At 42.9% G+C, this 17,814-nt stretch overlaps 1 protein-coding gene across 3 annotated transcripts in view; it reads left to right on the top strand.

Annotated features, from left to right (window-relative positions):
- Window positions 1-17,814, top strand: part of mfn2 (mitofusin 2) — a 28,322-nt gene that overhangs the window by 1,202 nt on the left and 9,306 nt on the right. For 2 of the 3 annotated variants that reach the window (XM_079513125.1, XM_079513123.1), the window contains 11 exons: window positions 1,860-2,041; window positions 3,797-3,932; window positions 5,084-5,246; window positions 7,644-7,768; window positions 8,256-8,364; window positions 9,433-9,540; window positions 12,337-12,490; window positions 13,310-13,377; window positions 13,479-13,600; window positions 13,814-13,940; window positions 15,695-15,799. In XM_079513125.1, coding sequence (XP_079369251.1) covers window positions 1,864-2,041; window positions 3,797-3,932; window positions 5,084-5,246; window positions 7,644-7,768; window positions 8,256-8,364; window positions 9,433-9,540; window positions 12,337-12,490; window positions 13,310-13,377; window positions 13,479-13,600; window positions 13,814-13,940; window positions 15,695-15,799 — 1,395 coding nt within the window. In that variant the 5' untranslated portion in view covers window positions 1,860-1,863. Of the gene's footprint in view, window positions 1-172; window positions 424-1,859; window positions 2,042-3,796; window positions 3,933-5,083; window positions 5,247-7,643; window positions 7,769-8,255; window positions 8,365-9,432; window positions 9,541-12,336; window positions 12,491-13,309; window positions 13,378-13,478; window positions 13,601-13,813; window positions 13,941-15,694; window positions 15,800-17,814 lie in introns of those variants that run through there. The other variant, XM_079513124.1, reaches the window with a different exon arrangement.

Genomic DNA, 17,814 nt, shown 5'->3' with positions numbered 1-17,814 from the left:
TTATGCATTTGTTCTTGGTGTATGACATGTAGTCAGTAGTATTTTACACTGTCTGTGACTTGGCCAGATTTGAAAGGGGGCTGGGCCCCCTCATTCCACCCCCAAGAGTGCACGGACGCACAGAAGCACCCTTAAAGCCAAGGCTCAAATTTGGCACACTCTGAGTTAAATTAACACTGAGGTCTGCATTTGACTGTACAGACAGTGTTGCCTGCCCTGTAGTGACGAAGCAAGCCAGACAGACCCCAGATCTCCAGGTCCTTGATGGTGATAATTCGGATACAAAACGCTTTATAACATTTAACAAGATCTCATTTGGGGATTTTGTTTCTGCTGTGGAAAGCATAACGTAACGGTCACCAAAGACGGTTTCTCAAGGATCCATTTTTGTTTAATTAGAAGAGGAGTGTCTTTCATATTTGGGTGAGGAACAATTCATTTATCAAAGAATGCAATTTACGGTGGCATTTAAGTTAATACAGATCAGTTGTTTTGCTATGAAACGAATAGATTTCAACAGCTTTTTTTGGTGTGAACAAGGCATGTATCATGAGTTGAAGACTGTATGTGTGAAGGTGACCCACAAACAGGTGTTGGTATGACTATCCAGTAGCCTGCTTTTTAACTGACCTGACCAATCAACTATACTACTACCGTAATCATCAGATATTAGACATTAAAGTCTGTTGATGATATGCCTGTTATACCCAAAGCCCAATTCTGCTGTTATACATTATATATTTTAGAGTTGCCACTTATAGACTCATGGTGACAGACTTGGGACGGAGACCTGACACTGTGTGCTGTGGCCAAAGTTTTGTGCATGGTGGTCATTTGGCAGGACAGTTGGGTACCGGCACTGCTGCACGTACCACTGTTGCACTTGGTACTTTGAGGTAGCCTTGCGCCACTATCATTTGTTTGACTGAGGACATTGCAATTGCAACATGTGTTTTAATCACTTTAACTATGGCATGTCATAGGTGAACATTTTCAAAATTGTTTAGAAAAGGTCATTTCGAAATGTGTCCAATATAGCAGATGTACAAGCTCCCAGCACCAACACATTGTGAACTCATTGTGCTCCCTGGCCTGAACTACTCCTCAGGGATGTTTCAGCGTGGCAGGCTGTGAGAAGATCTCTGGAAACATCCTGTCTTTTTTTATTCCTATGGGAAGCCAACACGTACATTGAGCTTGTGTTGTGAACGTGCATTGTCTAGGCATAGGCCTGCCTTTTTACACTGCCGTTTTTGTCCATTCAGCCTTTTACATTTAACAGCAGCTATAGTATCTAGAGGGACGCTCAGTTAAATTAAGAGCAGTTAATAATAAAGGGCATTGGGGATAATGGCTTAGTGGTGTGTGTATTGCTTTGTTTTGTACGTTTGGCCATTCAATATAGTCTATATCAGACAGTGGTTTTCAACCTGTGGTCCTTTTGGTTCCATTTTACATACTCATGAGTTAAATTATTGTTAAACATCTGCATTACTTAATTTACAAGAAGTCTACCGAATTAGAGAAATGTAGAAGAATTGTTATTTTGATCGTTTCTCTCCTATGGTACCACATCAATACAGCATGGAATTGTGGACAAAAACAAAATATTCAAAGTTTTGGGTCAGAGAGGCTAAATCTCACCAAATGGTGGTCTGTGGCTCAAATGCTGAATAAATAATGGACCTTGATATGAAAATGGTTGGAAACCACTGGTCTAATATGCAAGGGTGAAGCCAAGGCCATTGGTCTAAACATCTACTTTGCACTACCTCTATAATCTTTTGTGCACCTTCCGAAAAATATCAAAACATACTACATTTCATGTCTTTTTCTGTTGTGTTCTATATTCCGCACAGTGCCATGTCTCTGGTTTTCCCACGACCCAACTCCAACGTGATCCACAGCAAGAAGGACAAGAGACTGATGGCGGAGGTGAATGCGTCGCCGCTCAAGCACTTTGTCACGGCAAAGAAGAAGATCAATGGCATTTTTGAACAGCTGGGAGCCTACATCAAGGAGAGTTCTTCTTTTCTCGAAGGTGGGGTTCTCTCTTAGCCTCGCATAGCCAGCCTTCATCTGCCTTTACAATGCCCCAGGCTGATTGGGCTCTATTTTCGTCTAAATGCTAAACCCCTCATCCCTAAACTTCTTTGCCTTTTTTTTACTATTTTGAAAAACTTTTTTGAATAGTTCAACTAGCCGATCTACATCGACACGTTGTGAGCTTGTAGATTGGCTATTTTAACTATTCAAAGAAGTTTTTCTAAATAGTAAAAAAGGCAAAGAAGTTTAGGGATAAGAGGTTTAGCATGGATGAAAATCGAGCTCATAGTGTCTATTTTGGCCCCTCTCAATTGTGGGAGGCCGAAGTGGTGACGAGCCAACCAGGCTATAACCAACCAAGGCCCAGTATTCAAATAAGGGGCGAGACATTCTAATAGAGAGACAAATCTAATACTTAGAGGAACGAGACTAATATCCACGTCATATTAGTATCGTTACGCGAGGCTAGTTCTCTCTCTCTCTCTCTGTTGATCCATGGGATCAATGTTGAAAACGGATACAACACTGTACTAACCAGTTTGAAATGCCCTGGGCTGGGGTGGCCATTTGTGTGCACTTTAGAATGGGCTCGATGTGCACACACACACACACACACACGCCATTTTGGAAAGAACTTGGGCCCCTTCCCTACTTCCTTCACAGGTGTTACCGGAGCCGCTGATACTAATGAAGAAGGCTCTGTTCCATTCTGGTCAAACAGAGTCAGGGTGCTGCTATTGTGCGTCTTGGCTCACTGGAAACACTCTGCTACACCAGTGGGTCTCAAAGTGTCCTTGAGTTGGTTCCAAATGGAGTGTAACTCTGACAGTGTACAAATGGACCCGCATTTGTACACTCTCAGAGTTATGGGAAAATGGAAAAAGATCCTTAATTAGTATCATTGGTAACACCTGTGAAGGAAGTAGGAAGAGTTATTCTGTGTGCATATAGCCCATTGAGTAGTGAAATGAAATGAAATGAAATGAAATGAAATGAAATCTATATTTACCCAGGGTATCTGGGCTAAGCTCAAGAACTTGTCACAAGTGCAAATTATATCACGGTTGACATGGCCATTATCTGTGTCATTTTTTAGGGCAACAAATTATAAAATTCCTTTGATAAACAAGGATATGAGAAAGGCCTCATCATAAACCCTTGACAGCTTTAGACAAATTATTTGCAGTCAGAGAGGCGCTAGACCAGCGTCATGTGCTTTCCACGTGTCTCCAATTCCGAAGCCAAAATACAAAGCGTACACCCAAATTGCTGTGATTGGCGTGGAGGCCGGGAGCGCTCGTTTTGGTTCACGTCATAACCTATTCTGTCCACCACGGACTGCCAACTCGCACTGCATGCTTATCAATGTGCAAGGCAACAACAAACGGATGACTCAGCCCGTGCCAATGACATAGGCAGGAGGTTGAGTGAACCAAAAACGAGCGCTACCTGAAATAAATCGCATCAGAATGACATACACGTGCGCACTGTGCTGTATGCTGAATCAAATTAAAGTCATGTGGTCGACCTCATGTCTGATGATTGCACTTATCCTCTCAGTAATAACAGGGTTGTAGCCGAATGCAGGTTTATATAGGTGTGCATTCTGTGCAATGGCATGTATTTGTATTCACCGCAACACACTTATTTTCATGCAAATTCAACATGTAACCCGGTTTAAAATGCCCTTGGGAAGAATTGTTGTAAACTACAGCCTGGGCCTGTGCATTTTCTCTCCTTCACATTGCAGACACGCATAAGAACGATGAGTTGGACCCGGTCACCACAGAAGAGCAGGTCCAGGAGGTCCGGGGCTACCTTTCCAAGGTGTCTGGGATCGGAGAGGTTCTGGCCCGCAGGCACATGAAGGTGGTCTTCTTCGGAAGGTACTGATTTCAAGGCCATGTTTCCTGCTACACTTGTATACATTCTGTTGAGCAGCAGTTCCCAAACGCTGAGACAAATCCAGGTGTGACTAGGCATTTTGTGACGGCACACTTTAGCAATATATGCCATACAAAAGTTACGACGTAATTTTTGTCAGTGCGCTCATTTCTCAATACACAAGAGGCTAATTCTCTACCCTACAAATATATATTTTAATCCATTTTAGAGGTCACGCGCTGCGATACGACGCGTTGTGAGCTTTTAGCTCTGCAGGAGAGAAACCAAACCAATTGCATGGCTAACAGCTAAATTACAGTAGACGTGTGGAACTGATGCTCCTGTCTATGGTAAATTATGACAAGGTCAAACACAGAATAAGCTTCAGTTCCTGCTAGTAGAACGACATGACAGGGAAACAAAAGTAAAGAATATAAGGTCAGAGAGACATAGTGCTCAGAGTATTCTTCTGTTATCCCAGAACAGTGGTTTTCAACCTTTCTCATATCAAGGCCCATTATTTATTCGGCATTTGAGCCACGGACCACCATTCGATGAGATGATGCCTCTCAGACCCAAAATTCGGAAGAATATTTTGTTGTCGCTGAATAAGATTTTGTCCACATTTCCATGCTGTATTGATGTGGTACGATAGGAGAGCTAACAGGCAAACGTTGATACATTAATTTGTAGACTTCTTGTAAATTAACTTAGTGCAGATGATTAACAAAAATGTAACTCTTGAGAGTGTAAAATGAAACCAAATGGACCCGTCATTTAGCTGGGGACCACCTGGGACCTCCTCAAGGACCACCCGTGGTCCCCCGACCACTGGTTGAAAGCCACTGTCCTAGAAGGTCAGACAAGTGCCAGCAGAAGACGCACCTTAACCCATGTTGGGCGGGATCCCCTTTTGGTGTTAGCACTATGTTATGCTTTAGCTATTGAAAAATAGCAGATCTACAAGCTCATAGCGCGCCACCGAGTGGCACGCTACGAGCTTGTAGGTCTGCTATTTTTGAAAAATCGAAGAACAACTGACATAGAAACATAGCTTTTTCAGAAAACTGTCAGGATGTAGAAGACATTTTTAGAATCAGATCTCAGGTCAAAATGGGTTAACGTATGGCGCAAATGTGGTGTCTCCCATTAGGACGAGTAACGGGAAGAGCTCTGTGATCAACGCCATGCTGTGTGATAAGGTGCTGCCCTCGGGCATCGGACACACCACCAACTGCTTCCTGCGGGTGGAAGGTACCGACGGCAATGAGGCCTTCCTGCTCACCGAGGGCTCCGAGGAGAGGAAGAACATCAAGGTGAGCCTGGCCACAAAACTCTTGTTTTTCTCTCCCCGTATGTTGTGTGCTTGTACATCTGCTATTTTTACCGAATGTTTGATTATGGACGCTAGGATTCGTGTGGTTAAGGTTGTTGTCTTGCTGCTGCAGCTGCACTGTTTATTTTATTGGTCTGTTGTACTAATCATCAGTGCATACTGCGAACATACCAGGACATACCCCTTTCAGATACAAATCTGAAATACCCATTTCCCAATGGGTTGCTTAGCTTTAGTAATAATTAATTATGCACCGATATCAGTTTGGGTTAGTTCATAATATCTATATGGCGGTGTGATTATTGAAAAAACTCAACTGTAGTTACTGTAAACGTTCTTGTTCACTGTAAGTAGTAGTTCAAGCCAGTATCCCAGTTCCTCCTGTCCACATGTCGAAGTGTCCTTGGGCAAGACACTGAACCCCACATTGCCTCCAATGAGTCGGTCGGTGTGAGCTCGGGAAGTGAGGACGCTGGTGTTGACTGTTCGCTGCTTCACCTCCCTATGTATGAATGAATGAACCATTGTAAAGCGCTTTGAGCACTTGGAAAAGCGCTATAGAAATGCAATTCATTACTCGGTACAAGTCACAGGGAAGACCTCAGGTTCCCGCTATATACAGTACCCACCCACAGCAAAGTGACTTCATAAACAGTCAGAGCTCCGTTAACTTGTCACTGTTTGCTTAAGGATTATCATCAGATCTGTCACACATGTTCTTCTGTTAAATCCATGCTATGGATTGGCCATAGAGGAGAAAGTGGCTGTAAAACCCACCATGCTTGTCATACTGCTCAACTTCTGACTTGGAGTCGACTGTGTCTTTTTACATCCGTAAACTACTACACGATTACTACTACTACATCTTTACGGAGATTAGAGCAGGCAGGTTACAATTGATTGCCAATTTTATTGAAACATTCAATATTGACTCGGAAGTTCCAAGGGCACTGGGGAACCAAGACTATAGGCCAGCTGGTCGCCCGTGATACACCAGGGTTGGGTTACTAGTTACTACTCCAAGTCCACTTCCTCTCGGGTGCTTCTGTTCTTATACCTACTACTAAGGACGACATTATGTTTAAGGCAGTGGTGCTGACAATCTGGCGTGAGAGTCTCAGAGATTAGTACAAAGTATTTTTTTTTATAGAGTAATAAGTAGTAGTATTGTATATAGAGTGTGGCTTCATAAAGTAGGCTCACTGCTCTCCCATTTCCATGCGCTCATAGTTCACGCGTGTCCCAGATATGACCCACTTCTCATAGGTTAATGCATGGCCCGTGAGCGTTTGGCACACCTGCCTGACTGACTTACAGACAGACTCACGTGACCACACTCGACCGAGCCAATTTCCAAACATAGACACAAACATGGCAACTTGAGCTAGCAGTTCATATCTGCATCTGCATTCCACCAGGTCCAATATGTAGGCCAGGTCATCCGACTGCATTCCCTGCACTGCACCGTGTCTGCAGAAGTCTCATTTATTTTATGCCACTTGCAAGGCCTTTACACATCAGGGTAACTAAACGATACCAAAATGTCCATGCAAATGTTTTGCAGCAACTATTCATAGATTATAGTTGACGTTGCATTCATATACAGGTTGAAGCCTTGATTCACAGCTTTGAGGCTCAGAGCTGTCAGCCTTGTTCTGTATAAAACTTGCATTATCAACGATAATATTTACATTCTGAGTGAATGTACGCCTGACAGGAACATCACTTTGAAAAATATATATTTTAATTGAATTGTAAGAAACAAACACCCCAGTGTATAAGGAAACTAAGACCATTATAATAATTAGGTGTAATGTAATCTGTCATTTGAAATGACAGTCTTGTAAATATGGATCCATGTTTTGTATCAGGTCAAAGTGAGACACACATTGCATCATACATGACATTGCATCAGTCTGCCCACCTGGTTCATTGGCCTATAAACTTGACAGAAACACATCACAGTAGAAGAGAAGCTTTATTGTTCACAATAAAGTCTTGGGTGATTTGTCTTTGGCTTCAGTGGAGTTGATCGGACAAGATAAAGATACACAGATTAAATATAATTCCATATATATACGTAACTACAACATCCAATTAAAGGGCATATGGAACATTTTCATGAGACGACATTGCAATTCCTTTTTGAGATGACGTAAAATAATAGGTTCTTCTGGGTATATTATATCCGTATCGCCTCCCAGAGCGCAGCTGCTTATCATATTAATTAAGAATGGAGGTAAACAACCATAATTTGCTTTACCTTTGGCCTACTCAGTAGTTTTCGCTTTCCGGCAATGTCTCCAAATGAACTATTCTACTCAGTGCTAGAATGCTCTCATCAACGTTTGTCTCCCTCTCCTCTCTCCATCTGCAGACGGTGAACCATTTGGCCCACGCCCTTCACCAGGACAAGGACCTGGACGCAGGCAGCCTGGTGTGCGTCATGTGGCCCAAAGGAAAGTGTGCCCTGCTCAGGGACGACCTGGTCCTCGTGGACAGGTGAGCTGCACACTCGACACCACATGCTGACACTTCTAGCCTATTAAGACCTGGAACCCATCTGTGTCAGCTTAGCTTTTAACCATTTTTCTCATAAACGTGTGCAAATCTTTGAATAAATATTATTTGTTTTTAACTCGTATCTTTGATTCTGGCGGGTCCCTGGAACATTTTTCAGGTGGGGGTCGGCGGCCAATTACACACTGTATAATTTGACATGAAATAGTTTGAGAACCACTGATATAGAAACATAGGTTTTTAAGAAAACTGTCTTCAGAAACTGATTTAGAAGACATTTGTAGAATCTGGTCTCGGGGCTTAATGGGCTAGACAAACCCTAGTTTGGGCCAGATGCAGAGTCACATCGCAGCTTCTCGCGTCTTGTTTCAGTCTCTCGTGCCGTCATCCGTGCATGCGAACAATTGTCTTCTTCTCAGCCGCACATGGTTTGTTTCCAGTCAAACTGAGCCAGTATTTTCTTCTACAGCCCAGGCATTGATGTCACCACTGAGTTGGACAGCTGGATCGACAAGTTCTGCCTGGATGCAGATGTGTTTGTCCTGGTGGCCAACTCTGAGTCCACACTCATGCAGACTGTGAGTTGCTTGCATCCTTGTTGAACCTTGTTCATGTTATGCCGATACACAATCCTCAGTTTCAGTGGCCTCTATGCATACACGCCATTTTGGAAAGAACTTTGGGCCCCTTTCCTACTTCCTTCACAGGTGTTACCTATATGGTACTAATGAAGGCTCTGTTCCCTTCTGGTCAAACAGAGTCAGGGTGCTATTGTGCATGTTGGCTCACTGGAAACACTACTACACCACCAGTGGGTCTTAAAGTGTCTTTGAGTGGGTTCCAAATGGCCCCTACAGGTCTGTAACTCTGACCCTTACGGGTCTATTTCGTTCCATTTGTGTACACTCAGCGTTATGGGGGTCCTTGAAATTAAAACACTTGAAAACCACTGTACACTAAATGGAACAGAGCCTTAATTAGTATCATCGGCAACACCTTTGATTGATTGAATAATTCCTTAGACAGAATGTCTAATGTTTTCTTGTGGTTATTCTTTTTTTATGTTTTGTCCAAATGTTGATTGTTTTGTAGACCCCAGTACATGTTCTACGTTCGACTATTGTTTATGAACTACGTTCTTATGTAAGGAGGATAGGCATACATAAGCTTTAAGCTTCTGCCTATTCCTTTTCGATCGTGTTTAAAAAAATGAAAATGTAATTGTCTAAATTGAATAGATCGAAATAAACCATTCATTCATTCATTCAATGTATAAACAGCAACAGAGTACAGTCAAACACTCAGTCCAAAAGGGATAGCACCAAAATGCCCTATGCAATCAATTCATAGACATACCTGTGAAGGAAGTACGGAAGTGGCTCGGGAGTAGGAAGAGTTATTCTGTGTGCATAGAGCCCATTTTAGTTGGTGTGCAAAAGAAACCAAATGGACCCTTATGGACGTCGGACACTGATAGGATACAGATACAGATAATTAAATGTAGCACTGTAAGTAGGAGAGATGCAGCAACTGAACTCTACTAGTCTTAACAAAAGTGTATTTTCTTTCCATTTGAAGCTATTAGTGGAGTTCCCAATGTTCCGATTGTTTATCCAGAATGTGTATTTTTGCGTGTCTTTCTGTAGGAGAAATCATTTTTCCACAAAGTCAACGAGCGTCTCTCCAGTCCTAACATCTTCATCCTGAACAATCGCTGGGACGCCTCGGCCTCCGAGCCTGAATACATGGAAGAGGTGGGTTAGCTTTTAACACCCGTTCTATTACTGAGGAACAGGATTAGCATTCAGGTGCTGGTCAATGATGCCTTATCCTTCAGTATTTGCGTTGTCACTCTGAACCAAAAATTCTTCTAAATCCTCCAGTTTTCTGAAATAAATATTTTCACGATTTTTCAAAAATAGCAGACCTACAAGCTCCTAGCGCGCCACTCTGTGGCGCGCTATGAGCTTGTAGATCTGCTATTTTTCAATAGCTAAATTATAACAATGTTTAAAACACCAAAAGGGGTTCCCGCCCAAAATGGGTTAAAAGGAAGTTGCAGGAGTACAGGGTGTCACTGTCGTCGTTCTATTGATCACCAATCCAATCCCTTGTTTAATCACAAATGTATCACTGTATGCTGGTGAGGTTGTCTTTCATTTCTGAGGAACTGAAAGGGACATCAGCCTTGTGTAGCCACTTACCTTTCTACCTAAGTTACAGTACTTTTATCAATTAGAACTGTTGAAACTGATTTATATGATCTATATATTCAAATCTTTGTATGAAGCAAAGAGAAAGGAATCCTAGCTTCCTCCCTGCTACTCAAGTGCAATGGTGTCACTTTGGCTTCAGTTGTGGCATTGGCTGAATGACCATTTTCCATCAAACCATTTGAACGTTGCAAATTGGCTATTCTTAGCCTGTAGAGAGTAGGCTAGAGCAGTGAAGCTATAGTTAGCCCCGTCTGCCTGTCTACCCTAAAAAGACGGATGACCGTTAAGAGGCTATTAGCATTATTTGCTATAAATCCGTGGAGTAGAACCTTGAACCCTGGAAACGGGTTATGTGTGTGGGGGAAGGGACAGAGTAGTGTCGAACCCTGGGAAGGAGTTAGTGTGTGGGAACTGGGAAGGGACAGGGTGAGGTATGTTTGGCGCTCAACCTGCTCTTGTATTGGTTACAGGTGTCTGGTTGCTCATCACATGAACCTTTAAAGGTCACCTTTCGTTTCTGCAGCATACGTGACTTGGCGTCTTCTGTGCAGCCTTTGTCGATGAAACGATGAGCAGATGTCTGTTTCTTTCTCTCACACAAGCTTATTGTTAATCTCTATGTATGACTAGGCTACTGCTATGTAGATGAGACAAAATTAACACTTGGTTAGGGGTGACATCCTACACAGATGTGAATACAGAAACGGAAAGCCGATTTCATCAGCAAACTGAAAAGTATGCAGGGAAAAAAGCTCCCAATCAACCATTGAACGATCGATTATAATATAAGTCTTGGGTCTGAGAGGCTAAATCTCATTATATGATGGTCCGTGGCTCAAATGCCGATTAAATAATGGACCTTGGCCATATAATCCTAATAAAAAAGGATTTGATTCATTAATACTATGTATGTCTATAAAAATGAATGTTTTTGTCATTTATTATAGCCAAGGTTTAATGAGTAGAGACAACAGACCGATTCTGTCACTCAATGTGACTCACGCTCCCCCCAAACCTAAGGTTAATTATACAATATACATCAAATGTTGGCTTGTTAGATTTTCAAAACAAGCCACTGCATTTTTAAAACTATCCCAAAAAACCGCAACCCGCGACTCGTCATTCTTTCCCGTAACTCTGGGGGAAAAAAGCAACACTCACTTGAGAGATACAGACGCACCAGAGCCGAAGGCGGCGTCTACCATTCTATGTCTATGTGCCAGACGCCTCGTCTCGCGTGCACAATAATGACTTCTAGATCCATGACGGCCATTTGGAAAAACAGACTCATCATCGTGTGCAATGAGTTCAGGGGTGATGACACAGCAGGAGGAGATTAAGGAGCCAGGTGAGAGCAGCTTATTGCGACGCGTGGAGTGACTGTAGTACAGTAGCTTCTGAGCCTGTCTGGGGCTGCTGAACTTGAAACCAGGCTCTACGTTACACTAAGGCCTTCAACGCTGTTAGACTTGGACTATGCATGCACCTCTTGGTACCACAGCACTTCCAGTGTTGTGATGTCAGAACAGGCCAGCTCCATATTTGAACCCTGGGCAGGGGCCCTGTCCAGAGCCCGGGCAGAGGCCTTTTGTGGCGGTTCTGGGCCTGACCGACTTGACACCGGGCACTGCACTCCCCTGCGGGGGTGTGGAACGCGTGTGTCGAATTTGAAGTCTGTGGGGCGAACGGTTCTCAAATTAAGTGGATTACAGACGTACAGACGTACGTACAGACAGACGTACAGAGATAGATGTACTTAGTTACTTTCCACCACTGCTGTTAACCCATTTTGGGCGGGAACCCCTTTTGGTGTTTGAAGCATTGTTATACTTTAGCTATTGAAAAATAGCAGATCTACAAGCTCATAGCGCGCCATCGAGTGGCGCGCTACGAGCTTGTAGGTCTGCTATTTTAGAAAAATCGTGAAAATTTGCCTCGAATCTCGAATATATATTCGTTTTAACTGAAATCTTTGCTTCTGAGAGGTTCCTGGAACAACATATTTTCAGATGGGGGTTGGTGGCCAATTACATATCATGTTTGGGGTCCTTGACATGAAATATTGAGTACCACTGATACAGAAACATAAGGTTTTTCAGAAAATTGTCACCATTTAGAAGACATTTTTAATTGCGATGTCAGGCCTAAATGGGTTAAGGCAGTACCTACAGGTACACCCCTGCGCTCGTGCTATTGTGTGCACTGTGCATCCATTGTAGCCCATGAGATGGTACAGCTGAGTAGGATTGTCATTAGAGGGATTATAGTTTTAGTAGGATCAAATCTCCTGACGTCGTCGTCACCACCTCCTCCTCTCTCTGCTGCCCCCCTCAGGTCCGCAGGCAGCACATGGATCGATGCAGCAGCTTCCTGGTGGAGGAGCTGGGCGTGGTGGACAGAGCCCAGGCCAGCGACCGCATCTTCTTCGTCTCCGCCAAGGAGGTCCTACAGGCCAGGATGCAGAAATCCCAGGGAATGCCTGAATCAGGTGGGCATGGATGGAGGCGGACATGGATGTTATGTGCCCCCCCCCCCCCCCACCCCTATTTGATAGGATTTGTATGAATGAATTATGATTGGAGACTCAAGGCAGCTATGGAACCATTTATTTTTATTTTTCACCGTTCTGTTTATTAAATTATTTTGTATTTTTTCTTTTTCTTTTCATATTCAGAGATACATTGAGTGAGACACAGAGTAACAAAAAACAAAACAAAAGCAAACCGACACGCATGAAGAAAACAATAAATCAAGACAATCAAACAAAACAAGTGTAAGGCGGTCAACTTGCAACAGAAAAAGGCTGCCATACTTTACTGAATGTGGAGATGGAGCCATGCAATATATATATTTTAAAAAGTATAGTATATCAGAGATCCAACGGGAATGTGAGGGAGGATATGTTGTTTTTCCAGTGGAGCACAATAAGACGTCTTGCCAGAAGACTCGAGTCACAAAAGCAACAAGGTCTGATTGATAATTAGGCAGGGGGATGGTTTCAGGAAGAACACCAAATAAGGAAATAATAGGGGGATGGATCTATGGGCAACTGTATGAAAACACATTTTGCCACAGGCTTCAGATACACCCAGTTAATTGTAAGCGTTTCTATGTGTTTAGATCCAAATAATGGTATAACATTACTGTAGAACCGTCATGTTACCATTAATTTGGTCTACTTCATGTTTGTGAGGCAACGAACGCTCTGTTAACACGTCGTTGAACTCTGACAGTAAATGTAGCCTCCTTGTGTGAGACAAAGCTTTTAGATGTATTTGTATAACAGTCAATGGTGGTATGGTTTCAGGTGGCGCCCTGGCAGAGGGGTTCCAGGCTAGGATGTTTGAGTTCCAGAACTTTGAGAGGCGCTTTGAGGTAAGCTGGTCCTAATGTAAAGAAAAAAGAATGGCACCATAACATGTCTTGTGCCTCAACTTGTGTGACAACAATCCTCTGTGTGCACTGTGCTGTGTTAGGAGTGCATCTCCCAGTCTGCAGTGAAGACCAAGTTTGAGACTCACACAGTGAGGGCCAAGCAGATCTCAGAAGCCCTGCGCCTAATAATGGACTCTGTGCACATATCTGCTCAGGAGCAAAGGTGAGGACGCGGCTTGTGACTGACTGACATAATCATACATGTAATATTTACAGTATGACTGTCAATAGTAAACAAGCTTACACTGTAAAGAATCTGTGTGTAGAAATGAACCAAATAGACGTTTCATGTCACCCTAACCATTCCTGTGCTCCTAAATAAGCATATTGTTGGACTTTGTGAATTCCAAAGTGTCCTGTGTCCATGCTCTCCCAGGATCCACTGCCTAGAGACCAGGGAGGACCGTCAGGATCGCATGGAGTTCATAGACAAACAGCTGGACCTGCTGACCGTGGACTGCAAAACCAAGATCAAGAAGATCACAGAGGAGGTGGAGAAAGAGGTGACAGCTCAACCCGTCACAATAACACCCTCTGAAAACTCTCAGCAGGCGTTCATTTTCTACCCCTTTTTCCTCCCAATTTAGTCATTATTCTGTAAATTCTCAAGTGCCTTTGCACTGTAGTAGTGGTGATACGTTAGCGAGGGTGTAGGTGAGCATGTGTCTCCTCTGATACACATGGCACCAGTCCACTTCTTTTCACCTGAAACGGAGTGTCATCGGGAGGATAACTTCCGCATAGGAACACACTATTCTTCACAGTTCAGCTCCCCAATGAATAGGCGGCCCGCTTAGAATGTTATCAACCGATAATCACCAGTAGAATACAATGGAGCCAGCAGGCTCGCCTGGAGCCTACTGCATGTACTCTCCGCTGTGATTAGGAAACACGGAAGTGAAATTACTGCCGCTGAAGTGAAGACTTATATGGCCGGTTAAGACTGATATGAGGTTAGGGGACTTACGTGGCCGGTTAAGACTGAGGTTAGGGTTAGATTTAGGGTTATGGGTTAGTAATAGTCGGACAACGCGACCAACGCCTCCGCATTTCCGAGTTTCCTAATCGCAGTCAGTCGGCTCAGGCGAGCCTGCTGGCTCGATTGCATTCGACTGATAAGTAACCTACTGGTGCTTATCGCTTGATTTCTGTCCGCTAGCAGCGACAGAGATGGTCCTCTCAGTCTCCACCTGGCTTACCTCCCACGAACACCAGCCAATTGTGTTTGCCTGCCTGGCCAGGCTGAATGCACCGCGGAGGATTCGAACCCTAGTCTCTGCGGGTGGGGAGGAACTTTACCCCCTGCGCTACCCGAGCGCCCTAGATCACATTTCCTTTGAAAAGCCAATCTATTTGGTTTCTATTCTGGCTTGTGTTGTGTGTATTCATCCTGTGAAGGTATCTGTGCGTGCGTGTGTGTGTGTACACTTGGAACAGTATGGCCATGGGTTGTTCACCATGGTCATGGTGGCAGTATTAACACCTATTGACAGAGGAAGTTCAAATAAGGGCTCTTTCTCTATCTCTCCATGTTCAACTAACTCTAATGTAGTGGCCATAAAGCACCGGTCTGACACTCCCATATACGGTCAAGTTGGGTCAACCTGATAAATATTTTTTTAGGTCAAGCTATGTTGTCATATCACAGAGGATAGGGACAGTGTCATATCACAGAGGATAGGGACAGTATCAGATCACAGAAGATAGGGACAGTGTCACGGCCAATGACGGCAACTGCTAAAACCAACACGGGGATTAAGCTGCTGTAATGTTTCATCAGAAATTTAAACACGTTCCAGTCCATAGGGATGTCCCGATCACGTTTCTTTGTTGCCAATCCGATTCCGATCATTTAATTTTGTGTATCTGCCGATACAGATTTTTCCTTATCCGATATTCCTATTTCTATAGAACACTTATGCCATATCTCTCAGTAGTACAATATCCCAAATTGCAGGCCATATCCAGTCTAATATCATGATATGGATATCATTTTGATACTAGGGATGTCCTGATCACGTTTTTTTGCTCCCGAACTGATTCCGATCATTTGAAAACGACGTGACCGGCCCCCGATTTGCGATTTGGTGTCCATTCCATCTTGAATATTCTTTTACTGTAGCTGGCAGGCGTTTTATACCCATACATTATGTGGTGGCCTTGTTCCTTGCGTGCTGGCATCTTTCGTTTCACAAAAGCCCCGTGGACGAACACTGTCTTTTATTTCTTTTCTCTTACTTTTTGTTTGCACACACAGGTGTCCAACAGCCTGGCCGAGGAGATAAGGAAGCTGTTCGTGCTGGTAGACGACTTCCATATGGACTTCCACCCCTCGCAAGTGGTGCTGAAGGTCTACAAGAATGTGAGTTGGGACACAAGTCGCGCATGTTTGCATCAGTGTTGTTTTCAGCAAGTGTAAAATCAGTCATTACGACGGCATCAAGGCCCGACAAAATACATTTTAGTTGACTAAATCAACTGTAGATTTAGTCGACTAAAATCTTATGATATTTAGTCGACTGAAACATTCTGTGGGACTAAAATGTGACTAAAACTAAGTGAAAACTATTGAAGAGACTATGACTAAAACTAAAATCAAAATTTGCTGCCAAAACAACACTGGTTTGCATGCAAGACTTTATTGTGCTTGATGAGGGGTGGGAATGATGTACCGCTATTGATAAGGATAAGGATTCCAATCAATTTTTTAAAAAGTATATAAATGACGTTAATCAGAAAAAGTGTTGAAGAGTTTTGTTCTGTCGGTGCAATGTGGGACAACATTGCAATAAGCCAGTGTGTGTGTGTGTACAGGCGTACACACACACACACACACACACACACACACACACACACATTCTCATTGACAATTATTCTTCCTTTACCAACTAATCCCAGACAGCCATCTGTGTAGTGGAAGTGCTCAAGTCATGATGGAGACACCACACTTAGTAATACTGTCCTGATCTGACCTGACCTGGCCGCCATTGACAAGCGACTGCCCTCTCTTTACCTCATACACGCACCGTGCTCTGTGCTGCGACCTCTCACCTAGTGAGCACCTGTTGACTAGGTTTCAAAGGCATTGTGTTGAATGCTCGTGTTCATGCCGAATGCTTTCCATGATGAGCACTGGTCCTCCCTGTGGAAAATGTAAGGAGCACCAGACCAAATTTAGGAGCGCCCCTTAAATTGATGTATTTTATGTATTTAAAAATAAAAATTAAAGCAATGGTTCCCCAAAGCATCAAATCGAAATTTTCGAAGCCACGAACAAGTAAAGGAACACAACAGCATTTAAGGCGTTTGTCTTTTATTGCAGGTTAACTGCACTAAACAGATCTTTTAGACCTTTTCCTATGCCCAAAGCCATCTATTTAATAACTAAGTGTGTTCCAATGCTTGTTTATGCGCTTCAATATTTTTTTGCAACGTTGATTTTTGTTGATCTGGCATTTAACTCTAGAAGTGAAAAGAAAACAAATAAATAAATATCATACTGTAGGCCAATATATTTTTAAATACTTTTTTGTTTGTTTGATATTTTGGCTTCCTTTACCCCTTCCTATTCCATGCCATTGTGGCAACCCTGTTCCCCTTTTAAGCCAATGTTTCATTAGCTAGTTGATATTAAAAACACATTTTCATTTTTTTATATTGACTTATCCACTGTTTGTGCAGCACTTGCCACCCAGCGGACGTGCCAGTTCTATTCTTTCATTAGCTGGTTGGTTAACACAGATCACTGTGTCCCAATCCATCCAATGTCGTTATTATTTAATCACAAGCCCTTTTTAATACTTAACACGATTACATATTTATAATCCAATTTAACCTGGTGTCCCTATTTTGGGCAATGGGCATGTAGGTGAAAAAAATAAATGCAATTTAAAAATAGAAAATATCTGCTATTTCCCCCACTTTTGTGTAGCAATGTCATATGACAAAAGTATAAAATGGATTTAAAAAAATATATATTTATGAAACATGAAAAGGTGAAATGTTGATACAGGTTTTATGCCCAACAGCAATTAAATACAGCACATAACTTGTTGCTTTACTGTTTAGTTTCACATTTGGCTAATGATTGTTTGGCAGATAGAGTTGTCCCTGCATGTCCCCTGCATGTAGGTCAACTGTGACGTGTGTCTCTATGACAATCCTATTTCCTTCTTGTTTTGACTGCGGATGTTCCCTAGGTGAAATTCCACTGCACTGTCTGTCTGTTATGCCCGGAATGTTGAGCCTCGCCTGATATAAAACTACATATACTGTCGTATACAAGCGTGCACACACACACACACACACGCACACACACACACACACACACAAGATCTATCGAACTTGTTTCTTTTTTTTGTGGGGGAGGACATTTCA

The sequence above is a fragment of the Electrona antarctica genome, assembly GCF_951216825.1.
Source record: "Electrona antarctica genome assembly, chromosome: 2".
NCBI lineage: Eukaryota > Metazoa > Chordata > Actinopteri > Myctophiformes > Myctophidae > Electrona > Electrona antarctica.
The sequence above is the reverse complement of the archived record's forward strand: the minus strand, read 5'-3'. Positions and strand labels throughout refer to the sequence as shown.